The 25587-nt window shown below is 40.9% G+C and overlaps 1 protein-coding gene across 3 annotated transcripts in view; it reads right to left on the bottom strand.

Moving 5' to 3' along the window:
* LOC106580381 (transcription factor 7-like 1-A) overlaps positions 1-25145 on the bottom strand; it is a 46188-nt gene extending 21043 nt beyond the window's left edge. For 2 of the 3 annotated variants that reach the window (XM_014161386.3, XM_014161387.3), the window contains exons 1-3: positions 24223-25141; positions 23986-24058; positions 23753-23880 (exon numbers count right to left, since the gene is read on the bottom strand). In XM_014161386.3, coding sequence (XP_014016861.1) covers positions 23753-23880; positions 23986-24058; positions 24223-24408 — 387 coding nt within the window. In that variant the 5' untranslated portion in view covers positions 24409-25141. Of the gene's footprint in view, positions 1-23752; positions 23881-23985; positions 24059-24222 lie in introns of all 3 variants that reach the window. The other variant, XM_045703116.2, reaches the window with a different exon arrangement.
* Between the last annotated feature and the right edge of the window lie 442 nt (positions 25146-25587).

Here is a 25587-nt window from a genome sequence, read left to right as displayed (position 1 = left end):
CACAGAGAAAAGGAATGTATTTCTATACAATAATACATAATCTGCTTCATATATACTCACAGTTCACAATCACACAATTTTACATCATATGCTATTATCTAACTTGCTATAATGTGTCGAGACTAACTCGCTAATGCTTGTTGAGAATGAATAGCATGAAATATGGTTTAGCTATTCCAGAACAGACCACAGTGTAATTAATGGTGTGGGAGCCAGCAGAGAGCCAGAACTCTGACAGACACCTGTATGAGACTCATATGCTGTTGGAGTCAGACACCGGCTTTTGGCAGCAGGGGGAGAGGGATGTGAACACAGCGGACTGGAGGGGGACTGTGAAATCGCAGTTTGTCAGGGAAAAAACACGATTCCAGCTGTGGGCGCCCATCGACTAGCGGGTGGGAAAGGACAGCTGGAAGGAAGCTCCATCAGGAGAGGGGAAAGGCAGGGGTGGGGTCTCCGCACTAAGCCTATGGCATCCTGGTGAATTGTTTTGGCCTTTTGACCCAAGCCAATCTAATCCACTTTTATTGTTAGCATTTTTCAACTTGCTATCATAGTTGTTATCATTGGCTTAAACATTACTGTTTTCTTTTCCATTTTATTTGGCACAGAGTTTAACACAATTGTTCATTTATGGCCGCCCAGCCCATGTGTAACTCCCCATGGAACAGGGTCATGTATGGAGGAGTTGTTTTATCTCCTCCTGAAAGCAACACGTTTAAAATAGATTTTCTAGATCAGTCTTGGTGTGTGGAGCTGGTGCTCAGACCGATGCAGAGCTCGGCCATCTGGTTTGTGAATCAGTTTAAATACACCATACAGCAGACTGTCATACATGTGCATTTTCTCCATGGTATCCAACGATTTCAAATTAATTAAAAGGGTTTTCATTTCAGTTTCCGCTGCATTTGTGGTATCATAGATATTTTACATTGCCTTTTGGGCCTAGAATACAACACGATTCCAAAGCCTCAGCATGTCAGTGGTAATGGAACAACATGGCGGTTTAGTAATTGCGAGTTGTTTTGAACATTACGCCGTAGTTGAATTTATGTTCACTATGAAACTCCCCAAAATGGCTGGGTCAGCAGCAGGCTATATAGAGAGAAGGATGAATGACGTGCATCTCAGAGTCCCCATCATCAACCTCTGCCACTGGGGCTTGGGTCTTATCAGGCAACCTTTGACTATTTCGCTGTACTGATTTGAATGGTTTAAGACCATTTTAACAGTTTAGCTGTTTCAGCTAGTTTACTCATCTCTCTCTCAAAATCCATATCCCAGATTAAAATAAATAAAATGTCTACTTTGCATGGAAAAAAGCCATATTGTACAATAAGAAATGACACGTTTCCTCATCTTACATAAACCAAGGCTGTGCACTTAATACATTATACTGTTGCACAAAGTCTATAAGGGGGAAAACTCGCTGCATGCATGTGAAAGATGACAAAAACCTTTTCAAGGCTTAAAAGGAGATGACAATCATCTGTGCAGGATTAGATTTTTAAAGCTTCATTCATCACTCTGAGTTCATAGGGAGAAAGGAAGCTTGGATGACTGAGGGTTAAACATGGAAAAGACATAACAGCAGGGGGAAAGGGAGAGAGGGAGAAAAACATTTTCAGGAATGAGTTTGTCGGAGCAGAGGGTATTGTTTCCTGACAGCTGGGGTCCAATAGAGTACTGAGGGGGGGGGGGGGGATTCTTGGAGTTGACATCAGTCCTCTTCATTTTCACCACACTGCTCAAGGCTGAATCGCAGGTCCCAACTAATGGGCCCAAGTCCATACAACTGTCAGGAGGCCCTTGCTTTTAGATGCTGCTAGCTCCCTATTGAAACTTTATTTTGTTCTGTGCATACTGCTTAATGAATGCTGCTTTCTGGAGGGAAAACCAAAACAATACATTTTTCACTGTCTAATCTATGTCAATCACAAGTCTCTCCACAAATGAAACAAGCCCTATTGTGAGCGTTTGGTCTACCCTGGCCTGACCATGCCAGCCCCCAGCTCTCCCGCCCCCTCCTTCCCTTATTGGACAGCTTCTAAGGGGACTGGGGAACATACCCTGAGGCACTTTTAAATGTGAAATGAGCCAGCCTACTTCATACAATTGCCACTGTACTCGATGGAGTGGCTGGTTAGAGAAAGACCCCTTCAAAACGACCATCTTCCCCAACCCTCCCTGTAAAATGTCTACCTCACACACCCAGTATCAGCAGTTCCTATATCACTGTAGTCAACTACACACCAGCGGCACACTACGAGAGAGGGAGAGAGAGACAGAGGTGGTAGGGGATCAACTCAGGGGGGCCTCAGAGTTAAACTGCTTTCTAGAAATCCCCCCCCCCCCACACACACACACAGGTCAGTGTTCCTCATGCAGGAAAATCTGAGAGTTTTATATAGTACTTTCCTTCTCTCCAAGTATGGGGCGGGATCCCCAAATTAAAGTGTGAATGCCATGTTCTCTCTTCAAAATAACAGAACATTTAGGCTAACAATCAAGGGACCCCTATTCAATCAAAATCAATAAAAAATTGTGTTTGACTAACAGATTTGAATAAATCCCCCTAAAATAAATGCACGTACATAAAACCCAGAACGGAACGCATGGTAAATAGGAAGATACTATTAAAAAGGGGGTTCCCATGGCTGACGTCTTGTTGAATAATCTGTAAAAGATTGAAACCATTGAAAATAAAATCAGCAATTACACTTTACAGTAAACTTCAGGCAGTCATGTAATGTTTTGAAGATGCCCTTAATTTCATTACAAACAAACACAATTTGAGCAGGCCTAGGTTGGCCTCCATAGAGACACTGGTTTCACTGTAGAGACTGCTCTGGTGAAGAGTTTCAGAAGCTGTGAGAGCTGTGCAAATAAAGTCAACTTCTGCAACTATCTGATCCATTTCCATGGCTCTAATTGTCTTCCAGCCTCCCTCTGCCTCCAGAACTCAGAATAGACATCAGTAGAATACTGTGCTACTTATCAGGGACCCAGATGCAACAAAGGTGGCAAAGTCACCACAAAACATTTCCCAAAAGCCAAGATGAAGCCCTTTGGTTTTTCGAACAGAGAGAATACAACATATGCTCTGGGGCATGCGGACTGCCAGAGTTGGGTTCTAATTGTTACATTTCTCTCACAGAGCAGGGGGAAACATGGCCAAGTGTCTTTGTCATCTCTGAAGTGTGTGCTGTCATACTGCTGGCCAGGCAACAACATCAGAGCATGGAGGAGAGGAGAGGCAGATGTCTGGACATTTGTTGTCAAAGTAAGTCAGACACTCTGCCAGAGACAGAAAAAACAGCCCAAACTTTTCCACTATCTGCCGTGTCGTTACAACTCATTGAAAAGGTTTAATCAATCTGTATTTTGACACGTTCTCAGGGTCTTTTGTTCTATAGTCAATTAACTACAAAAATGTGTCTTTGAAAATGTCTACAATGTCTATTTTAGGGACCACACACACACACACACACACACACACACTGCACCGAATGTTGATCTGCCATTCGTTCGGCGCGGTGTATTTTAGGGTTCACCCGCTGGTGGATGTCATTTTCGCACAATTCTACATGTAGAACCGGTTTGCACTAGGTTTCTAAATTATGGCCGGCACTCGGTTCAGAGGTGCTAAGTACTCTCGGCCAGCAAACACTACCGGTGTGTCTGTGCCGAGCAACCTTGGCTAAAAATCCTATTTCTTGCTCCCCACATCACAGTGAATCTCAGTGTTTGGAAATCACAGTTTAATGTTCTAACTTTTGATGATGTATATAAAGTTAAAAGTTGTAGCTGATGACATCTTTTTTGAAATGCGCATTTTTCACGTACAGTATGTTGACACTGGTATTGTGCTGGAGATAATAAAAATGAGGTTGAAAAGTGGTGGAGTTGCCCTTCCAATACCAGCAGGTGAATTGACAGGGACACTCCAGGGCAGAAAACCTGCCTGACGGGCAGGTTGTCTGCTCTGGGCTGGGGCCATCAACCCCACTCTCAACACTCTCTTCTCCAAACAGCAGGGAAAGAGGAATGCTTCCAGGGATTGCTCCAGCATATATGTCAATCACCTACTTTGTGGAGAGCCCCTCCTCAATGTTTTCTTTTGCCCCCCCAACAGAAAATAAATGGGCCACACAGCTTGCTGTTAAGAGTGAGCTGTTAATGATCCTCTACCCATATGAACAGCAGCACCACACAATGGCCTTGCCAATCCTTACGCCATAGTCCCTCCCTGTTTATTTCCACTCAAATCACCTGCTTATGCGAGCCATTGCCACCTCTACTTGATCTATGCATGACATAAAATGAAAAAATGGTCTCAAAATTTGAATAAAGATCCATTGTTTGCGGACATTACAGGCAATTACATAGACAATTATTAAGCAAACTCCAGCCCTCATTGTGCTAATTAGTGGTTAATTGACGGGGAAACGATGGGCAGTTATGCTGGTCAGCTATGCTGGTCAGCTTGGCTGCTACTGGCCACAGAAATAGCTGTTAGTGGAAAAACAGCCCATTATCCAGTCTGCTGTAAAGTGGATTACCTTAAGAGGAAGTTGTCCATGAAAACAATACTGAGGAAAACGAAGGAATTTACAGAGAAAATATTATGGTGCCTACATAATTGATGGAAATAATAATTCGTTACCGTGAATATAGCCACACCCTGTATTTATCATTTCTTATGTAAACATAGACATACACTGCCCACTTTTATAGAGTTGTCAGCAATTAACAAAAATGTTTTCACATTAAAGAAAAATATTACCTTGAACCAGTGTTTACATTGATCTTTGTGTCTAATAAAAGTTGATGAGCTAATCCAATGTAATAACAACTAGAACACTTTATCAATTCACTTTCAATGCCCCCAAAACAGTCCTTTAAGGATAAACTGTGTGCCAAATGCACAAGCCTTTAAATGGATACATTGCAAACTATGCCATTTTGAATCTGAGAACATAAAAATGATAGATGTGTTTGGTAGGATATGTGAATAGCAGGGTGATATTTCTCAACGCCCCAGAGCAGACACCCAGGTTATGCATGGGGTTAACCCTGAGAAGGCTGCTGTCTCAAGCAGTGTCACTAGCATCCTTCTCATGGCTAGCACATTCAAAGTGTCCATTAGTACGTGGAGGAGTGAAGTTAAGTGACTGTGACAGGGGCACTCCCTCAGCTCTCTGAGCCTCTATTGTGACCAGGTTGGTCGCCCTGCTCTCTTATTCACAGCCAGGGAAAAACTGGGTCAAAGGTCAGCCATCCAGAGTGCACTGGTTTCTATGGCAACATGGCCTATTAAGGCCAGGCTCATTGGCCTCTTAACATGCTCTTGTATACAAAAGAACTATTAGCGCAAAGAGGGAGAGAGGAGAGTGAAGAGGGGAGGCAGGCTGAGGGAGGTCTTAAAAACACAGTGGAGGGGCTTTGCCAAGATTCTAAATCAGTTACACACTGTGCCAAACAGTCCCAGATAAATCCAACATAACAACCATCCATGCTTTCTTACAACCATCAGTCTTGGTCAAATAAAGAGGTGACATCACTGGTCCATGCTCGTCTACAAACTACAAAGTTGACACAGAAAAACTTGCAGAATCATCAACACTTTTTTTTAAATTCAACCTTTATTTAACTAGGTAAGTCAGTGAAAAACAAATTCTTATTTACAATGACGGCTTATCCCAGCCAAACCCGAACGACGCTGGGCCAATTGTGCGCCGCCCTATGGGACTCCCAATCACGATACAGCCTAGAATCAAACCAGGGTCTGTAGTGACGCCTCTAGCACTGCGATGCAGTGCCTTAGACCACTGCACCACTCAGGAGCCTAATTGGTTTGATGCTCAACAGAAGGCAGCTTGCGTTCTTCTACACATGCATTAGATCAATTTGTAAGGAATTCTAAATTACACAAACATGAAATAGATAAAAATTGTATTGAACTCAGTGAGCTTTAGTGTCATATGACTAGTTCATGTATATTCTGAAAAATGCCATATTGGTCTGCAAGTCCGGATTTATTTAGGCTGTTATTTAGGCTGCTAAAAATCAGGTTCTGTTTGTAAAGTCCCCACTAATGAATTTTGACTTGCATCACATTCCACTAGGCTAGCTGCAAAAACAAATGTATACAGAATCTCTTTTTACACAAACAAACAGTGCAAGCCCAAGATATACCTCTTATTTTGGCCTTTCTGAATGGTGCCTTGAGGGTTTTACTAGAGAGAAAAAGACTGTGGCATTAATGAGACTGCATTTTTTGTAGCTCAAGCAGTTATTTGTATCAGGGTTCATTTTTATTTGGGGGGGGGGGGGGGGGGGGTGACATGATCAAGAATTATTGCCAGAGTTTAAAGAGCGTTGCTACAGCAAAACAGTGAATGTCTCTTTAAACAAAGTACAGTATTGTTTTACTTTAAGGCAATTTCAAATCAGATGTGGTTAGGAAAAGAAGCACTTGTTGGGGTGAAAGTTTGGAATAAGTTAGCAATTGTATTACAGATAACAACAGCATGCTGGTCAAATAAAACAATGTATAATTAGAGCCACAAGAAAATAATAATGTGTCTGGCAGGAGGCTCACTTTCTCATTCAAAGAGAGTAGGCAGTCACGCTGTTACACTCAATTATTTGAAGTCAATTATGTGGTATCTGGTTTCAATTGTGATAGACTACACTGGTAAACTCAGTATTAATGCGGTCCAATGTCAAGCCGTGCTACACTTATAACGGAGGAGACATTGTCCGTCTTTCACGTAATTTCCCCTGGCACTGTTTGTCCAGTAACACAACATTTTATTGTTTGGGGAGCAGCCTACTTTCATTGAAATGCACAGCCGTAAACCTCTGTAATTAACTCCAGAACTAGTTGTGACTAACAGTGGTTGGCTGGATGTTTAATGTAAAGCTCAAGAGAGAAATCAAATTAACCATCTCTGTGTGTGAGCTAAAAGTGCAATATCTACACAAATGACATCAATGAAACCTGCATTTTTAATTTATACCCAAACACAAAACGTACTGACAGAGACAGCATGGGTTACCAACATAATGGAGTGTGTGGTGCCAGCCAAGCAGGTTAAGATGTGATAATAAGTCCACCATACACCCCCACACAACAGGGTAAATACCTCTACACAGTAATCACTTCTAAACTGAGGTAGAAACAAAAAATAAACTTTTTCCAGAAAATGTAGATAAATATTTACACCTCTGGGTAAATTTTATCTTAAACGAGGATAAGTCTGCCAAATGTTCTATAACTCCTCAGACCAGCTGACACAGGCAGGAGGCCATGAAGCATCTTTGAGTAAAAGTCAGTATGAAAGAGGAGTGGTTAGGTGGGGTGCTGGGGAGAAGGAGAGAGAAAAGAGGCCTAAATTAAACACATTTGTTTCTGCTCTCACATACCACAAGTCTTATGAAAACAGAGGGCTGATTGTGTTCACTCTGCAGCCCCCCACCCCCCCACTCCAACTCCACCCCCTGCTTCCCTGCCCCGAGCACCAGCCCCTCCCCCCACACACAGCTGCCTGCAGATGCCTCCTGTGTTTGCACTGAGAGTAGGCACAAATCTCAGGGCCTGAAGTCTCAGCCCTGCCTCATCTCAGTTTTACTGCCTGACACCCCTCTCACCCCACTGCTAACCTAGTCTCTCTCTGACACACACACACTGTGGGTATGCATGCCTGAACTTGCAGCCCATACATCAGACTTAAAAAAGCGTATTCACATAAAAATTAGTAATCAAACAAAGTCAGCCCTTATTGCTGATTCACCTTTTTAGAGAAAAAAAAATGTAAAATGCACCAAACAAAGGAAACAATAAAAAGTACAAATATTCAAATGTTCACTAGTACAAACATATATAAAATGATACTTTCCAAAGAAAGTTTCTGAAGAATTTAGGCCAATGGAAAGTCAGAGTAAGTGGTCAGCCCATCCCTCTGCCTGCCAGTGCCCTGCCTGCCAGTCCCCTGCCTGCCAGTCCCCTAATTCCAGAAATATCAATCTTTAGGAGGGACACGGAGCAAAACGAGCCTGGGTCATAAGGTCCTCTACCTCTTCAAGGTTCACCAAGTCGTCAGAGCAAAACAACGGAGTAGTAAGCATATGCAAGGTACCTTCCCCTTCCTGAGCACACAAGAACCGCTCAGTCCCTGTCAACACTCAGGAAAAACCTCTGGAACAAATACTTTCCGGAGTGTTTGGAGGAAAAGGGAGGAGGATGAAATTCAGTGAGCTTAAAGAAAGAAAAAAATCTTTACGGATAATAAATGCCATGTCAAATTAAATCAAATGATCTGTATCTGAAAGGGATTATAGGAAGTACCAAAAGGCACAATGCTAGCCAAGAGTCCTGATGAATGCCAATGATATCGTGGAGATTTTCATGATATCAGGGAGAAATGAGGGCCACTAAATGTCAATGGAATGATATTGAATCAGGTTTGGGGTCAATTCCATTTACATTGCAGTCAATTCAGAAAGTGAACCAAACTCCAACTAAAATTCCAATTCTCTTCAATGCTTTTTAATTTAAAAAAAAAATACATTTCAGTGTACTTCCGGAATTGACTGAAGTTAAATGAATTAAAAAAAATTCATTTCACCTTTATTTAACCAGGTAGGCTAGTTGAGAACAAGTACTCATTTGCAACTGTGACCTGGCCAAGATAATAATTGACCGCAACCCTGATAGAAATCCATAAAAATGTAACTACACCAACTCATGGCTAACCTTGCCAATTTCAAAAAATATTCCAGTCTTTGCATATTACTATCATTCAATCTGAATACATTCTTATGAGGGGAAAGGTGATTATGACCAGGGGCTGCAGCAAATATCAGATTCCCAGGCAGGGGCAGAGCTAAGGGGAGGCCCCTACCAATTACACTGAGTGTTCAGGAAAGTAGAGCCAAGACCATGCTGCCACAGACCTACCTGAACACCAACCACTCTCCACAAATCACCACTAGAAATACTGCGTATACTGTTCAGCTCGCAAAGTAGTTTTGTTGAGATTGGAGAAAAATATCTTGATATATTCTTTCCTAAAAAAAAACTATTCTCTCCCACTTCACAATGCAACAAACTTCTTCCAAATCCAAAGTGCTCACTCCTGCAAACAATTAGAGATGACCTGAGCACTGTAAGCTGTGTGTCAGATAGAGAGGGGGAGAAGGAGCTGATGGAGGAACGAAGGGGGAGAGAAGGGAGAGGGGAGCTTGTGCACAATTACAGCAGGGATTTATGGCCTGAGAAACAATTTATAAATCACAGCGCCTGAGCTAATGTGATCCAGATTGCTCGCCATGCAGCTGCAATTTTGGTCTGTGTGAAACTGCATAATAAACCTGACTGGAGGTCATTTGTTGGGTGGTGGTGGGGCGGAGAGAGACTGGAGTTGTGGGTGGGGGCTAACGAGGGTGAGGTCTTTGGCTCGCAAACTCTGGAGGTGTTTTGGACAAAAATGCTGGGAGTCTTATATGTTGGGTGGGAAGTTTTGCTGAGGTGCAAAACAGGATTGTTGATCTTGACAGATGCTCGAGACGAAGTGTTCTTGCGTAAACCTCACAATATGACTTTTCACATGCAAATAATAAGTCAGACGTTTATAAAAAGCTCAGTAAATCAAAATGCCATTTTGTATTGCGGTGAAAGGTAATTGAAGGAGAGCAGCAAAGCAGGCCTCTAGTAAAAATACTAATCTTGTCTTTGAACAAATCATATTTATACAATGGCACTAGCCTAGCTTGCAATAAGACGCTATATCCATGTCTCAGGCACAAGTTCTAAGCCAATGTCATTACACCCATGTGAAAGTATTTAGCCACCATAATCAAATCAATGAATTAGACCGAAAATGAATTTTAGATTGTGATGGGGGGGAAAAACAAGAATAGTGTGGCTTTTTCCCTCTCTTTTCGTATCTTAGGGCTGGTGTGAAAAAGGGAACGGATGTGCTCAGTGAACCCGGGGCTTTGGTGACCACTCAGCCAACTGGCCCTGAACCTTGACCTCTCACCCTTCACCCTGGGGGGCAAACAAAGCTCTGAGTGACATCTGAAACAGGAGACCCTATGGGGAGAGAGTGTCTGGAACAGGGCTGAACTGACCCATTAACTCTGCTGATAAGATTTAGTGCCTTTTTTTGTTGTTTCGTGTCTTAAACCATGGGGTAGCACACAGCTCAATCAAAATAACGAAGCAAGCAACTCATTTGAGGTTAAAGTCTTCATCTCATTTATTTGCCAACGCCTCCATATTATACGAAAACAAACAAAAACTGTTCCCTAATGAACGACTTCACCCGCCTGACGCCAAGCTTAGCTGTGATTACCAACAACAAGCAGGAGGGGGGTTCCATGGAGCTAGTGTTAATACATGTTTAACGAGGGGCTTTGCTAAGCCCAGACTAATATGAATTATAGCAAAGGAGGAGGGAGAACAGAATAACATGGCAAAACACATTACTGAAAAATACAATAAAGATGAAACAAACAATTCCCAGTCTGTTTATTAGGAGCTCACTGAAAATGATTCACCACTCTTCCAAAACGTTTCAACACAATAGCTCATGTAAATAGCCTTCTAGCATTAGCATGTTGTAAACAAAAACACTGGAGAAAGTTGATGGAAAATGTGGCATATAGAAGTGATGTGAGCCTTGGTCTCCAGAATGCTTAAAGCCACTGTAGTATTTAAATCAGGCAAGGAGGGAGGAAGACTGGGTGAAGGCAGCATTCTGTAGCTCAGCTGTGAGGCTCTAAGCCGTTGCCCTAGGGTCTTTGTCCTGCCTTTCAGGGCAGGTCTGAGGTAGTCAAAGACCCTATTCATGAACAGCGCTCCCCCTGCCAACACCCATACAGCCCCAGTCAACTCAGCCCACAGCTATAGAGCCTTTCCATTTCACACGAGAATCAGACTTGCCCCCAAAGCCTGCTTCAGGGATTTCCAATAGCAGGCCTTTCCAGCCCATGTACAAATCAAACAAAAGGACTCCTTGGACTATTCCATGTCATATAGGCTTGATTAGAGCTGTTTTTAATGTAGCTAGCTGGTCTGACTATGCAGCAAATAAATCATTCACATTTGTAAGGATTTTGTATCAAACCATGTAAATGGATGAGGGATTATGCCAGTGGAAGGTGTAGAGGAGTGTGCATCCCAAAGAGTCGCCATATTGCAACTGCACATAGAGACCCCACACTATTTTTTGTGTGGACATTTTTTCAGAATAAATTTCAAGTCTTATTCTTTAGTATACCATTGATCAATCATGCTAGTGGACAACCATTTCAAAATTCTGAAAACATATTTGAAGACAAATGTGGAAGTGCCAAATGAAGGAATCACAAGGACAATCCAAGGCAGAAGGAAGAATCCCAATATCACTTGAAACCGATGTTTTATGATCTCAGCTGGAATTCATCAGTGTGTAGAACATTGCATCATGGTTTTAAATATGCCATGAAAGGCCATAAAACTACAAATCAAACTATGAAAAGCTGTAAAAAAAATAATAATTATAAATTAAAAGAATATATACATACATACAATATACACACACATCTCATCTGTCTAACTGGATCCACAAGTCTAGGTGGAGACAACGAAGCTACACATTTCAGATTACTCGAGTCTTCGCTTTGGCTTTAATCAAATTTGACGCTCTGTAGAACATTGTGACTCCTTAACAAGTACAATTGGTTTACAGGGGTTATGTGGAGGTAGCTAAGGGCACCCAGGGGCAATATAGAATTGTATATGTTAGGACATCATCCACATCAACAAGCTGAATGATAACTAAATAACCATTTCCGTTATGGCATTACACTGAAAGCTCTGTCAGCGTCCATCAGCTGTGCTCCTAGGACTGACTGTCACAATATGCAGAGCTGGCGGTCCAAAACTGCTGTTCCACCTATATGCCTTATCCCAGAGCAACCTTGGTTTTTGATTTGACCCACCTGGAAGACCAGGTGTGTTGAATTCAGGCAATCACTGAACTGATCAATTAGCGCAGCTGGTCAGGTGTGGTGCCTAGTTGGACCAAAATCCTGCAGTACCTGCGACACTCCAGGAACAGGGTTACCTACCCCTGCCTTATCCTAAGACCCTTGTTTGAAAGTGTTGCATCTTCCCCAGACATCTTCCTCAAAAAATGTATAATTTGAGTGAAAGTTTGTAAATTGGGTAAATAAAGCAGATACACTCTTCCAAGATACATTCATCTGCTGCTTTTAAATGTATTCAAGCTTACAGTGCATATACTATAAACACAAGCGTTATTACACTGTAAATATGTATGAAATTGTAATAGGAGTTGAAATGGAAGTAGCACGCCAGTTCACACTTCAGTGAACTTGTTACACATTGTATTGACTCATGAACACTCATATTTCTGACAAATGTTTTGAAGTGTCATGTAATCACCAAGGTATGTACGACTTATAACCGAGGAACACTTATGTATGTCCAAGAAAACACATTTTCATCCACCTGTGTTAATGTGGCATCTAGGACCTTTCTGTAGAATGAATGCAGGTGCTATGTGCGGTCTCGACATCCCTTACCAGGAGACTTGAGCCGGGACGAGCAGTGCAAAGCCACAGCACCGTTATGGGGATTTGCTTTTCTGGAAGGAGACAAACTGATTTACAACTTCAACAAGAAGAGCAGCTGCTCCGCTCACTAAACTCATCATGGAAAGATACCCATTCATGTCTTTTTATAAACTGGGTGGTTCAAGTCCTGGATGCTGATTGGCTGAAAGTCGTGGGATATCAGATCATATGCCACAGGTATGATAAAATATATATTTTTACTGCTCTCATTACATTGGTAATCAGTTTATAATAGCAATAAGGCACGCGTTGGGTTGTGCCTAAGAGCAGCCAATAGCTGTGGTATATTGGCCATATACCACTCCCCTTTGGGCATTATATCTTTAGTATAGTACAGGTTGGAGAGTCTACTCTGGCCATACTAGTATATACTTAAGAATTATTATTTTTTACCTACGGTAACCTACCTGTAGTTACTATACTTACTGTATCCTGCGTTCTTGGAAGTAAAGATTGCAGAGTAGACCTAGAGAAAGCATTTCCATGGCCTTCATATGAACTTAGGTGAAACCAGATTAATATCTAAGTACCAAGGAATCTAGAACTGTATGATCTGATAGTATCATGCAGCTGTCTGATTGGCCTGCAAGGGAAGGGCAATGCATTCTGGTCCACAGCAGAGTATCGCTCTGTGGAGGAGAGAATCCCTCAGATAAGAGAGCCTCAAGGTCTGGAAGCTGGCCGACCTCAGGATAACAACCAAAAGAATAGCAAGGCCCATATCTACCCCAGTTTATGCTCCCACCACATCTCATCAACAATCTCTCTTCTTCCCTTCTCAGCTCCCTCTGTCTCCTGCTGCCTGCAGAGCTTAAATTAAAACCAGCTGTTTGGAATACCAGACTGATGAAAACCTATTTAGATTTTTTTCTTCCTGCTGTACAATCAGGTTTTATAGCGTGGAGTGAGGACTTTAGTGTACACTTTAAGAGAGCTAACGTTACTTAATGTGCTATAAAACGGGGCTCCACGACATGAGGACCACATACAGAAGGAATCCCAAAGCCCTGAGTAGTGGTGCCGTCACTGTGTCCCATCCATCAGCCAGGGCCCAATCACCTGGGAAGCAGATTGATTACCCAGACCCCTTGATAAAACCAGGGAGCCAAACTCCCTCCTAAACGGAGGCTTACTCCTAATACCGTAGAACATAGACATTAGTGAGCATGAGACATGCTGGCATTAACATGATATATTATCCAGCCTCCACAACCTCCTGCTCATGTCATGACAACCGTTTTATTTTCAATACAATTAACAGCTGTATGGCCTTGCTAGGAGCTCCATTGTTTAGGGGAGGATTCCACATATCACGATGGTGGTGTCATGGCTTAGCCCTTACCTCCATGCCGAAGTTGACGAGTTTGTCTCTGAGACTCAAATTGCATTGCTTCTACCTTAGCTCATCTGGCTCTCTGAGCCCCATGACGGCCCATCCCGAATACGCTAGAAAAATAAGAGCATCTGCTAACAGAGGGCTGTCCATGTACACCACACAGTACGCTGAGAGCTCTTTTCCCTTTAGGCATGGGGGAGGTCAGGAAACTGCCTTCACAGTGACAGTGTTGAAGTTATATTATGTGGAATGAGTGGCAAACAGGTATACATGATCCACACTCTGGTGTCCTGAAACCTGCTGCTGGGGTTTAAATTGATAGTTCGGGATTTGTATCTACTTTATCTACTTCCCCAAACTTAGATAAACTTGTGGATACCATTTGTCTCTGCATTCAGTGTGAAGAAAGTTCCCAACTTGCGTTAGCGCAATAAAATGGAAGTTTATGGGAAGCTGTTCCTGTAGACTTCCAGTCATTGCACTAACGCTAGTTAACATTTGCTCGCAAAACTACCTCAAACTTGGTTCATACTGGACAGAGGAGTTCAGCTGACTCTGGGGCAGTAGATAAAGGGCTTCAGAGTCAAAATCCCAAACTATCCCTTTAATGTTTCGCAACATTACATTGACTCAAGCCATTGACTCATCTCACTTTTTAAATGTGATAAACACTTACTCGCTACACTTATTCAGTCGATCCACAGACCACACCGTCATTTACCATGTGTGCGCTTGGGTGGTCTGTTTGGAGCAATGCACATCTTTTGGTTAACACGTTACTTCAACGGTCCATGCATTTCTAGACTCCCAAATAGCAAAATTCACAAAAGGGGCGATAGCAGAGATTCTTGTTGTTGTCTTCTCACGTTGGAAAGATTACCAGCACTGTACGCTTATTTGAAAGAAAACCTACTGCATATTTAAATAATAGCTACATGTAATGAAAGTGTAGCTTTTTTTAACATTACCTTGCTACTCTGCTAGCAGCTTGCTAGCTAGCTGGCTAAAAACAGCAAGCAAGCTAGCCTTTTATCTTAGCACATCTCCCCCATGTGAAATAATCAGATTTATAAATAATATGCCCTGGAAAATATTATTATACTTGCCAGTGTAACCTACGACAATAACCTACATTATCCCAGTTTGATATTTTTTTATTTAACTAGGCATGTCAGTTAAGAACAAATTCTTATTTACAATGACGGCCTACCTGGGAACAGTGGGTTAACTGCCTTGTTCAGTAGAATAATGACCGATTTTTACCTTGTCAGCTCAGGGATTCAATCTAGCAACCTTCGATTACTGGCCCAACGCTCTAACCACTAGGCTACCTGCCGGCCCTGATATGCTGCTTGAATGCATCAGATAAAAATACAGCACATGGTTACAGCTGTTACCCTTTCAAAATAGCCTACAATCATGTAGTTATTACTTGTAAACAAAATGCATTTGGGGGGGATTCTATTAAGGCTATAATGTTGCTTGGTTTATTGTTTAAAACAGTCGCTGAGATTATAATTTGGTTATCAATGCAAAATAGACTGCCAATTTGATGTATATAGATCAGATCAATGAACCAAGCAAGTTGGTTCAGCCTCATTATCTACACAACACTGCCCCTACCCGAAGGAAGGAATAATGCAATGCTTTTCCAAATTTGAGTGGAGAAAATCTGCGTAACAAGCGCCGTATGCAGGTGTACGTACTACAAGAGGCCGCCCATTTTGTGATGAAAAACGACATGCACGTAATGTGCTATGATCTAAGGTGCCTGTGAACCAGCTCCTTACTTACACCTGTAAAAGTAGGCACAGTGATTTTTGTTGTTATATATATATATAATTATTTTTATTTATTTTTACAAACGTGTTATTTCTACATACTGTATCAAGTAAAACAGACGCTATCAATGTGGATTTGAAAGGTATTCATGCTTTGGCTGGCAGATGATCTATCAAGTTCAACAAAAAGTAATGCCGATTTTTTTCATGAAGAAAAGTACTGTACCACATCTGAAACTCTGAAGTAGTTCTGGCCAGACCTAATGGATGTGAAAAACACATATCTGGGATAAATAAATTGATAAAAACACATTTGCACACATATTCATCTTGGCACTTCAAAGGGATTCATTGATGTCACAGAACGTAGGGAGTCTGTGGCTGAGGGGGGAGGGGGTGGTTATCCTTTCCTCAAAGGGTGCCGAGATGCTCCTGATGGGCCCTGCTCTTGAGAAGCCAGCGAGTGCTATAAACAGAATTTCTAATGGCAGGCGGGAGGGTTGGTGGGTAGGTGGTGAGCTAGCAGGAGAGGGGTGGCGGGTGGAATTGACGCCAGCTCATGCTTTTCCACAGAGACCAAAGAGGGAGGAATAGAAACCAGGACTGGCACCATTTCACACACACTTCAATACAAGTGCTGTTATGAACTGTACATGAACAACCCTGAGTCTGAAAGATGAAATACAGAGAAATATCCCTCCTCCCAGAGACACCGGAAAAGAGGTAGGCTGAGATTCTAGAGCAATGACCTAAGTAGCATCTTCACCACTTCATGAAGTAATCAGTAGAAATGTTAATGCCAAAACAAATGCCTCATCTCTATAAGTGTAAAACCAAGTTCCTATAGTGTTAAGTGGTTTGTACTCTTTTCATTCAATTACTATAGAAGGGGTGGGTACGTCTACCAGAGAAGGGTTTTCATACAGACTTTAGGACATGCAGTGACTTCAGAAAGTATTCGCATCCCTTGACTTTTTACATTTTGTTGTGTTTCAGCCTGATTTGAAAATGGATTACATTGAGATTTGGTGTCACTGGCCTACATGTCAAAGTGGAATTATGTTTTTAGACATTTTTACAAATTAATTACAAATGAAAGGCTGAAATGTCTTGAGTCAATAAGTACTCAACTCTTTCGTTATGGCAAGCCTAAGTAAGTTCAGGAGTAAAACTTTGCTTAACAAGTCACATAATAAGTTGCATGGACTCACTGTGTGCAATAGTGTTTAACATGATTTTTTAATGACTACCTCATCTCTGTACCCCACACATACAATTATCTGTAAGTGAAATTCAAGCACAGATTCAACCAAAGACAAGAGAGGCTATCCAACATCTCGCCAAGGGCACATATTGGTATATAGGTACAAATAAAAGCACAGACATTCAATATCCCTTTGAGCATGATGAAGTTATTAATAACACTTTGGATGGTGTTTCAATACACCCAGTCACTACAAAGATACAGGTGTCCTTCCTTACTCTGTTGCCGGAGAGGAAGGAGAGGGCTGCAGGTAGCCTAGTGGTTAGTGTTGGGCCAGTAACCGAAAGGTTGCTGGATCGAATCCCCGAGCTGACAAGATAAAAATATGTTGTTCCGTCTCTGAACAAGGCGGTTAATCCACTGTTCCCCGGTAGGCTGTCATTGTAAATAAGAATGTGTTCTTAACTGATTATATTTAAAAAAAAATATATAGAAAAAAATAGGAAACTGCTCAGGGATTTCACCACGAGGCCAATGGTGACGGTGACTTTAAAACAGATAGAGTTGAATGGCTGTGAAGTTACTCCACAACACTAACCTAATTGAGCTTTCCACACAATCCAGGTGTGAAAAGCCCTTAGAGTCTTACCCAGAAAGACTCACAGCTGTAATCGCTGCCAAAGGTGTTTCAACAAAGTATTGACTCAGGGGTGTGAATACTTATGTAAATTTGATATTTCTGTATTTCATTTTCAATACATTTGAAAAAAAATGTCTAAAACTTGTTGACTTCGTCATTATGGGGTAGATGGGTGAAAAATAAATATATTTCATCCATTTTGAATTCAGACTGTAAATGTGGAATAAGTCAAGGGGTATGAATACTTTCTGAAGGACCTGTATCAGAACTTTAATCTGGGTTACAGCTGGATATTAAAAAGTGTTAGTAGAACACGGTTAAACAGAACCTTATTTTTCTTTAGTTTAGCCAATTGCAAACAATAAGCCCACTTATGACAAATACTGTAAACCATTTTAGAGGTGAGATGTTTGCAGGCCTTGACGTTCCTGAGGGCGCATGCAATCTTTTTTAAATCGAAATGCTGCCACTAAATTGATGTAGATTTGTTTGCCTTTGAAGAAAAAAATCCTTTCCAAAACATAAACCTAGTCCAAAATGTTGCTCTGTTTACACAGTCCTTGGTTAAAAAAATATTTGCAAGCTTACATCGAGATTACTTTCAGCAGTCGCACACAGCATCGAGGCTTGTCAGAATGAGAGCTCTGGACACTGTTCCCTCTGTAGCAGAGCACAGACAGAACCTACCCTGCTGATCTCCTCACCACACCCCTCCACCTCCACCATTGGGACTGCAAGGTGAGTGGAAAAGGCAGTGTTCTACCTGATTAAAAGATAGCTCCACACAAATAACTCACTTCCGACTTATCCCCACACCAGTTTGTTGCCAGTGTTTTATGTTTATGTTGACTCTAGTGTAATTGTGTTTCCATAGCTAGGCCTGACAGTGAAACTTGTGAAGAGCAGAATCAACATCCTCTGCATAATCAAATCAGTTGCTTTGTGAGAAGGTGTTAAAGTTCATAGTTCGACATTGTTATGTAAATGGTGGCTGAAAAGTACCAGTGGCCTGTCTGGCTTTGGCCCCAGGTGAAAAACTGGTCCGCCGGACCATGGCCCAGTGAAACATGGGTGCCAGCCCCCGTAGATGGAAACAGAAAAGTCTGAGCCTTTTGGGTAAAACACTGACGTAAATCTTCAGTGGAAATGCGCCAGAACACTGTTTGCTTATACAAGGTGAGGCCCTTTTATTCAACAAGACAATGTCACTGTTTACTTTTCTTTGTCTACATATTTTTAAGCACCAAAAAGACTGGAAAAAGGAAGACGTCAGAGAGGCATGCAATTGTAGTACTGACATGTTCAGACAATGTAGCAGCACATTCACGCCCTGATTGACTAGCACACATGCATTTGATTCAGTTGTATCGAGGTGACTTTAGCCTACCTGACACACACAAGAGATAATTCACTGTTTACTGATACAACATTGTAAAAAGGGAGTCCCTTTAAAAAAAGAAAGAAATCTTGACTGAAATATAATAGGGCCAATAAACATTAGCGTTTTGAACAATTCCTCCAGCACTCTTCACTGAGAGTTCCTAATCACATCCATCTACAATAGGCCTAAAAAACAACACTATCTGACAGTCTACCTCACAGGGGAAAGCCTCCTTGGCCCTTACCCATGACAAAAGTCTGGTGAAACATCTTTCCAAAAGCAAAGTTCCTCCTGAACTCTCAGCGGATTACAGCGGAATTTCAGCTCAGAACAGCCACTAAATCAGTTACGCTTCACCCTCTAGAGATTTGTGTTATGCTGAGCCAAAGTGTCTTACATTGCTCATGATAGGGTTGTCATATGCACATTCTCAAATTGTGCCTCAAAACAATAGACATACCATACTAGATTAAACCAGAAACACTGGACTCGGGTGTAAAAACTAGGCGTATTCTACAAAAAGCATGCTGGTCTCTTGAGAAAAGCCTAAGAATAATGCTTATTCAGCTGTTACTGTTCTCTTCGTCTGGATATTACATTACTTCTAAAAACATGGAATATCAATTGATTGAAAATACCCATCTATTGTTATAGTCTTTAAATTACTCAAATATTTATTTCTAAATTAATTCTATCACATAGCTTGCAATTATTTAATCCAGTTACTGGGAGGCCAGAAGGGGGAGTTGTATTGTTCGAGAGAGAGAATGTACCTTGGGGGAGAAAAAGTAAGACTTCCCTAACAGTCTCACCTAAAAGTGAGAGGTATGAAAAATTGGCAAGGCAGAGTTGTTGAAGCACCTCTACTGCTCCTATGTCTGTGTTTACGTTCCTTTTTCTGATCCACAGGTATTCTGAACTCTGTTTTATTCTTATTCCTGATATGTACATCTTTAAAAACAGACACTGCAGGCCAAATCCATTGTTGTTGTTGTTTATGTTTTATGTAGTAACTGTTCACAGCTGGAGAACAACATATTTTCAACCAATTAGGAGACCTTGCAGGTATGTACACAGAGCAAATGTTACTGTGGAACTCATTAGTTTAACAAACTTGTGTACCCAACGTTTGAGCAGAGACCAATAACTAAGTATTCTCCATTAAATGCAGCTGTATCCAACTCGGCGATACCAATTTTAAAAACTATCATTGTAGGCTAAAAAGATTAGAAATTCAACATCAGATTATTCAAAGTCAGAGCATTTTCTACTAAGTCCCAGGCAGTGAGTTTTATTCAGCTCCATATGGCAATACCAGTAAATGTGCAGTCACAGTTTAGGACTACTTGTTCAGTAAATATCCAGAGTATTCCAGCCAGCCATTGTCTCACTGTGGCTTCTCTACCATGGTGGTGCTCTTTGACAGAGCGGGCTCAACATGGCCCATTAACCTGATTCTTTCCTCCCCCTATAGTTTGGGGGAGCTCCAAAAGTATTGGGACAGTGACACATTTGTTGCTGTTTTGGCCCTGTACTCCAACACTTTGGATTTTGAAATGACACAGTGCAGACTGTCAGCTTTAATTTGAAGGTATTTTCATCCAAATCAGGTTGAGAAATTACACCACTTGTTGTACATAGTCCCCCCATTTTAGGGGATCAAACGTATTGGGACCTCATTTACTTATACAGTATGTGTATTAAAGTATTCAAAAGTTTAGTATGTGGTCCCATACTCCTACCAAGCAATGATTACATCAGGCTTGTGACTAAAAAACTTCTTGGATACATTTGCTGTTTGTTTTGGTTTCAGATTATTTTGTGCCCAATGGAAATGAATGGCAAATAATATATTGTGTCTTTTTGGAGTCACTTTCATTGTAAATAAGAACTGAATATGTTTTTAAACACTTCTACATTCATGTGGATGCTACAGATGCACACATATCAAAATGCTAACCTCACCCGTTATTGTAACGGTGAGAGGTTAGCATGTCTTGGGCATATAATATTTGTCTGTATCTTTCTTACTCATCATTATTTATGATTCATTCAGGACTATCCATAATCATAGTAGCATCCACATTTATGTAGAAGTGTTCAGAAACACTCTCTATTCTTATTTACAATAGAATTGACTCCAAAATGACACAATACGTTATTTAGCATTCATTTCTACTGGGCACAAAATAATCTGAAACACAACCAAAACAAGCAACAAATGCATCCAACAAGTGTGTAGAGTCACAAGCTTGATGTAATCATTGCAAGCTAGAAATATGGGACCAAATACTAAACTTTTGACTACTTGAATAGACATTAGTGAATTTTTTCCCAATACTTTTGGTCCCCTAAAATGGGTAGACTATGTGCAAAAAGTGCACCTCATGACCCCATAGTCATAGCATAACTTCAAATCCAAAGTGCTGGTGTACAGAGCCAAAACAACAACAAGTGTGACTGGCCAAATCCTTTTGGAGCTCACTGTAGCTCCAGCATTGGTACACTTAGAGGGAATGTGGATCCCTCCCTAAAGCAACTGAAATGGAGAAAGAAAACCGACAGCCCTCCTGACTCACTTTTTGTTTAGGAGTTTTTCTTTCTTTTTCTGAACAAAATCAAAACCATGGTGGGAGGTAGAGCTCTGGGTCCCAGCATGCTTTGTGAGGGGTCATGGAGGAACAACATGAGGTCAAGACAGGGTTTACCAAAATGTTATCATTTCCCTCACTCAACATAATAAATAGGATATTTCTGCTAAAATACTAAGTACATTTTCATTGTAAATAACATTATTAGTATATGGGGTCTGGCACATTAGCAAAAAAAACACCCAGAAAAAACTATTTCACTGGCCTTGGATATGTTTAACATTTTGGTAAACTTGCACACAAAAGACAAAGGGAGGAGAAAGGAAGGAAAAATATCCAGAAGGAAGCAACAAGAGGGGAAATATTGTATATTTGTCCATACAATTAATATTATTGTGATGTGAGGTGCATGGATTGCTTGCAAAAAGATGGATCATACAAAATGGTCTTAATTTAAACAACTTTTCATCTCATTGCCAAATTCTGGATATGAATCCACAAAAATAATAACAATTCTAATCTTAGATCGAAGGAACCGAAATTAAGGCAAAAATCCGAATGCATCCAGAAAAATGTGAAAGGGCCATATGAGAGTGAAAAGTATAAACAGAAAACACAGGCCTTCTACTTAAACTAGTATTTTCTTTTGACTATTCCAACAACAACAAAAATGTAATGACTTGAGGAACAAACATCTCCACAGTGGTATGAACCTTGTGTGTAGAGAGAAGCCATTTAGTTAATGAGCCCCAATGGAGACCTCCAATGAAGCCATCAAGCGCCTACTCAGAATAACAATGGTCAACTAACGCCTCACTAATTGAATGGAAGGTACAGGGAGGCAGGGAGAGTTGGTTTGAAACAGTGAAAAGGAGACAGAAAAAAGCAGATAAAGGAAGGGGGTTATTGCTTTTCAGTGAAATGCTTCACTGGTCCCATCCAAATCACTCACTTTTGAGGCTGAGAGAAGGATTGTGGGATGGAAATGTTCTTAACAACAACAGTATTTCATTAGGTGGTTTTTCAAGGAAGTTTATGCTAGCCACATTGTTTTTAGTTGATTTGATACACAGAAAGGATATTTTCTTTAACTGTTAATTATATACAACATCTACATGAAATGCATACAGAAATCTGAAGTGTGTACATGTTTTTTCTCTACAAGCAGGCCTCGTAATAGTGTATTAGATTAGTGCACACTGTTTTTCCATAATATGCCACACAACTTGCTATACATTGTGGTATATGGAAAATAGATTTTGTAGGAAATAATGTCATTACAGTAGGCCTAATTCTTTTTGGGGGGGGGGGGGGATGACACTTTCTAAATCATGGGCATATGACTTTGGGTAAATAACTGGTCTAAAACTAATGCTGACATGACAGTTAATTCAAGAAAACAAGGGCATTAAGCAAGATAGGTTGTGGGACACTACTGTAACCTACTGCATCTTGTTTTGATCAGGTCTTTAAACTACAACATCTGATGCCATGTGCATCAAGTGTCTAAGAGTACAGGTATCATGCACCCAGAAATTATTGCCAAGGTTTGCTTTATGCAAATTGTTGAATTTGGGCTCTAGGGAAGATTGAATGGGCTTGAAACTTATGGATCTCAATGTAGTATGTACTTAGTACTGGAGTCTGATGAGTTTTTGCTGATAACTACTTTATTGAGGAAAAGTGTAATTACTATGCCTGCGATATGTGGTTGTCCCACCTATCTTCAGATGAACGCACAATCTGTAAGTCACTCTGGATAAGAACGTCTGCTCAATGACTAAAATGTAACAAGTTGTTGCTAACCAGGCCAGTGCCACAGCTTCAGTTGAAGAATCACATTTACAAAATGACGATACTGCTCATATTTATCATACCATATATACACACTTCTGCCTCGAAATAAATAGATCAGCGTCTTGATTAATCATGGACTTGATGAGAATTGGAGATTGAGTCTAAATTGGCAGTTAGTATCCTACAGAAGGCTGACGGGGAAAATCCCCAAAGAACAAAGAACTAGTTACTCCTTGAGAGGCCACACTAAGAGAATATGGCGGTCTGGTTATGCAGAATTAACTTTTACGCATGCCTTCAGTGGACAGCAGATGCAGATTAGTGGCAACACTGAAGAGTAACTTTTGCTGAACTTTGTTATGGCCACTCACCGTTCTTGCGCTAGGGGACAGGGCCCCATTGGATAGGTAGGGGTTGGTAAGATCTGGGATCATGAAAAACGGGTACCCAGGATAATGGGGACTCTTGAAAAAGCCACCATCTTGCTGTCTTCTGAATGCTGTAGGGACAGAGCATGGAAGTCAGTAAATAAATGGAACATCACTGTAATATGAAATGCATGAAAAATATATTAAGCAACAGCATTGCAAGAGGTACTTTTTACCTTCACTAAAGTAATCCCTGGTTTTCTCGTAACTGTCCAAGACTGGTCTTGGTTGAGGGCGCCTCTCTGCTTGCTGACAAGGACAGAGGCACACACAGAACAAGAAGGGAAAACATGTTATTGTAGGCTAGTCTATTTCAGCAATAGGTTCATACCAGAAAAATATTGAAATGGGATGTATATGGCCTATTTAGGACAAGCTTTTCAGTAGATCACCCTTCAGTGCAACGTCCTTACCTCGGAGTCTGATGAGCTACTGTTGTTTTCCGATTCGTTTACTAAAGAAGACTTCAGATCATCCAAATCCCTCTCGGCTGATACATTTTCGGATATTTTTTCCTCTTGCTCCCCTTCATCTTTGAATGATATCATTTCATCATTCGCCCCTAAATCATCGCCCCCGCCTCCGTTAAGTTGTGGCATTTTGTTGATAAAAAAGTTTCTACCTGATAAAGTTGTCAAGAAGGCGCGATCGCTCCAACAATCCGAAATAAATAGTTTATTTGCAAAGAAGAAAAGTCCAGTTTGCTTAGTAGTATAAACAACACTGACTGTGTCAAAACAAATGCCACGTTTTCACATCTCCATTTTGATATACTGAATCTCCCACTTTTCCATGATGATGAGCTCCAATAATCCACCAAATACAACTGTTTTAATTTCGGCGTCAATATCCGGATAAAGAAATCCGCAAAGTATCTTCTTCACTCTTCCCAGTCTGTTACCTGTAGCCCGCTCTCCCTCTGTATGGGTGCTAAAGAATGCAACTTCGATATTCTTCCTAAGACGCACACAGGCAAACAAACTGGGTACGAACCAATTGAAATTGAAGGCTGACATCCAATTTCACCTCCTAAAATCCATCCATACGTGAGTTACAATTCGACAGACCAAATATGTCTTATTATAAGAATGGAAAATAGAACCGCATCTATTGCTTTCTTTCTCAGAGCACTCTCTCGTTAGTAAATATAGTTTCGACCAAAACTATATTTAGTTCGAGGAAGTTTACCTTTTTATAACTGTCCTTCGTATGTTCAAAACATGAACTGAAATTATATCCGAGGCAAAATCGATATTTTCGGGTAGGTCGACCGAGGTCTTTCCCTCCACATTAGCTGACGAGGAATGCGCTCAAAAACTACTTGGTTGTTCAAGTGGAAGTAAAAGCGCAGCCTGTTCAGAATGCAGAGGAGGAGTTAGCAGAGAAAAACGACACTTCATTTACCATGTAAACGGGGTATGCTTAAAGGAACAGTTTGACCATATTATACATTACAAAGTTACCATTCATATTGAAATAGTATCCTGTTGTTTCAACATCGGTAAGATATCGATGGTTATGTGACTAACAATTCTTCCAAGATCTATGACAATGTCATAGGTATTTCACTTTAATGTAGACCTTTAAAATGACAGCTTAGTAGTCCTAGCTACGTGCCTACAATCCATTTAGTTGTATCTTATTTATTAGGCGAATTATTCTATGAAATAAATAAAGTAATATTCATAAACGTTTGTTCTAGGGTGCACTTACTGACAGAATTTGGCAGAGAGAGTGAAGTTGGACTTTCTATCAAGCAAACCAAATATTATGAATTT

The sequence above is a fragment of the Salmo salar genome, chromosome 20, assembly GCF_965601325.2.
Source record: "Salmo salar chromosome 20, fSalSal1, whole genome shotgun sequence".
Classification (NCBI taxonomy): Eukaryota; Metazoa; Chordata; class Actinopteri; order Salmoniformes; family Salmonidae; genus Salmo; species Salmo salar.
The sequence above is the reverse complement of the archived record's forward strand: the minus strand, read 5'-3'. Positions and strand labels throughout refer to the sequence as shown.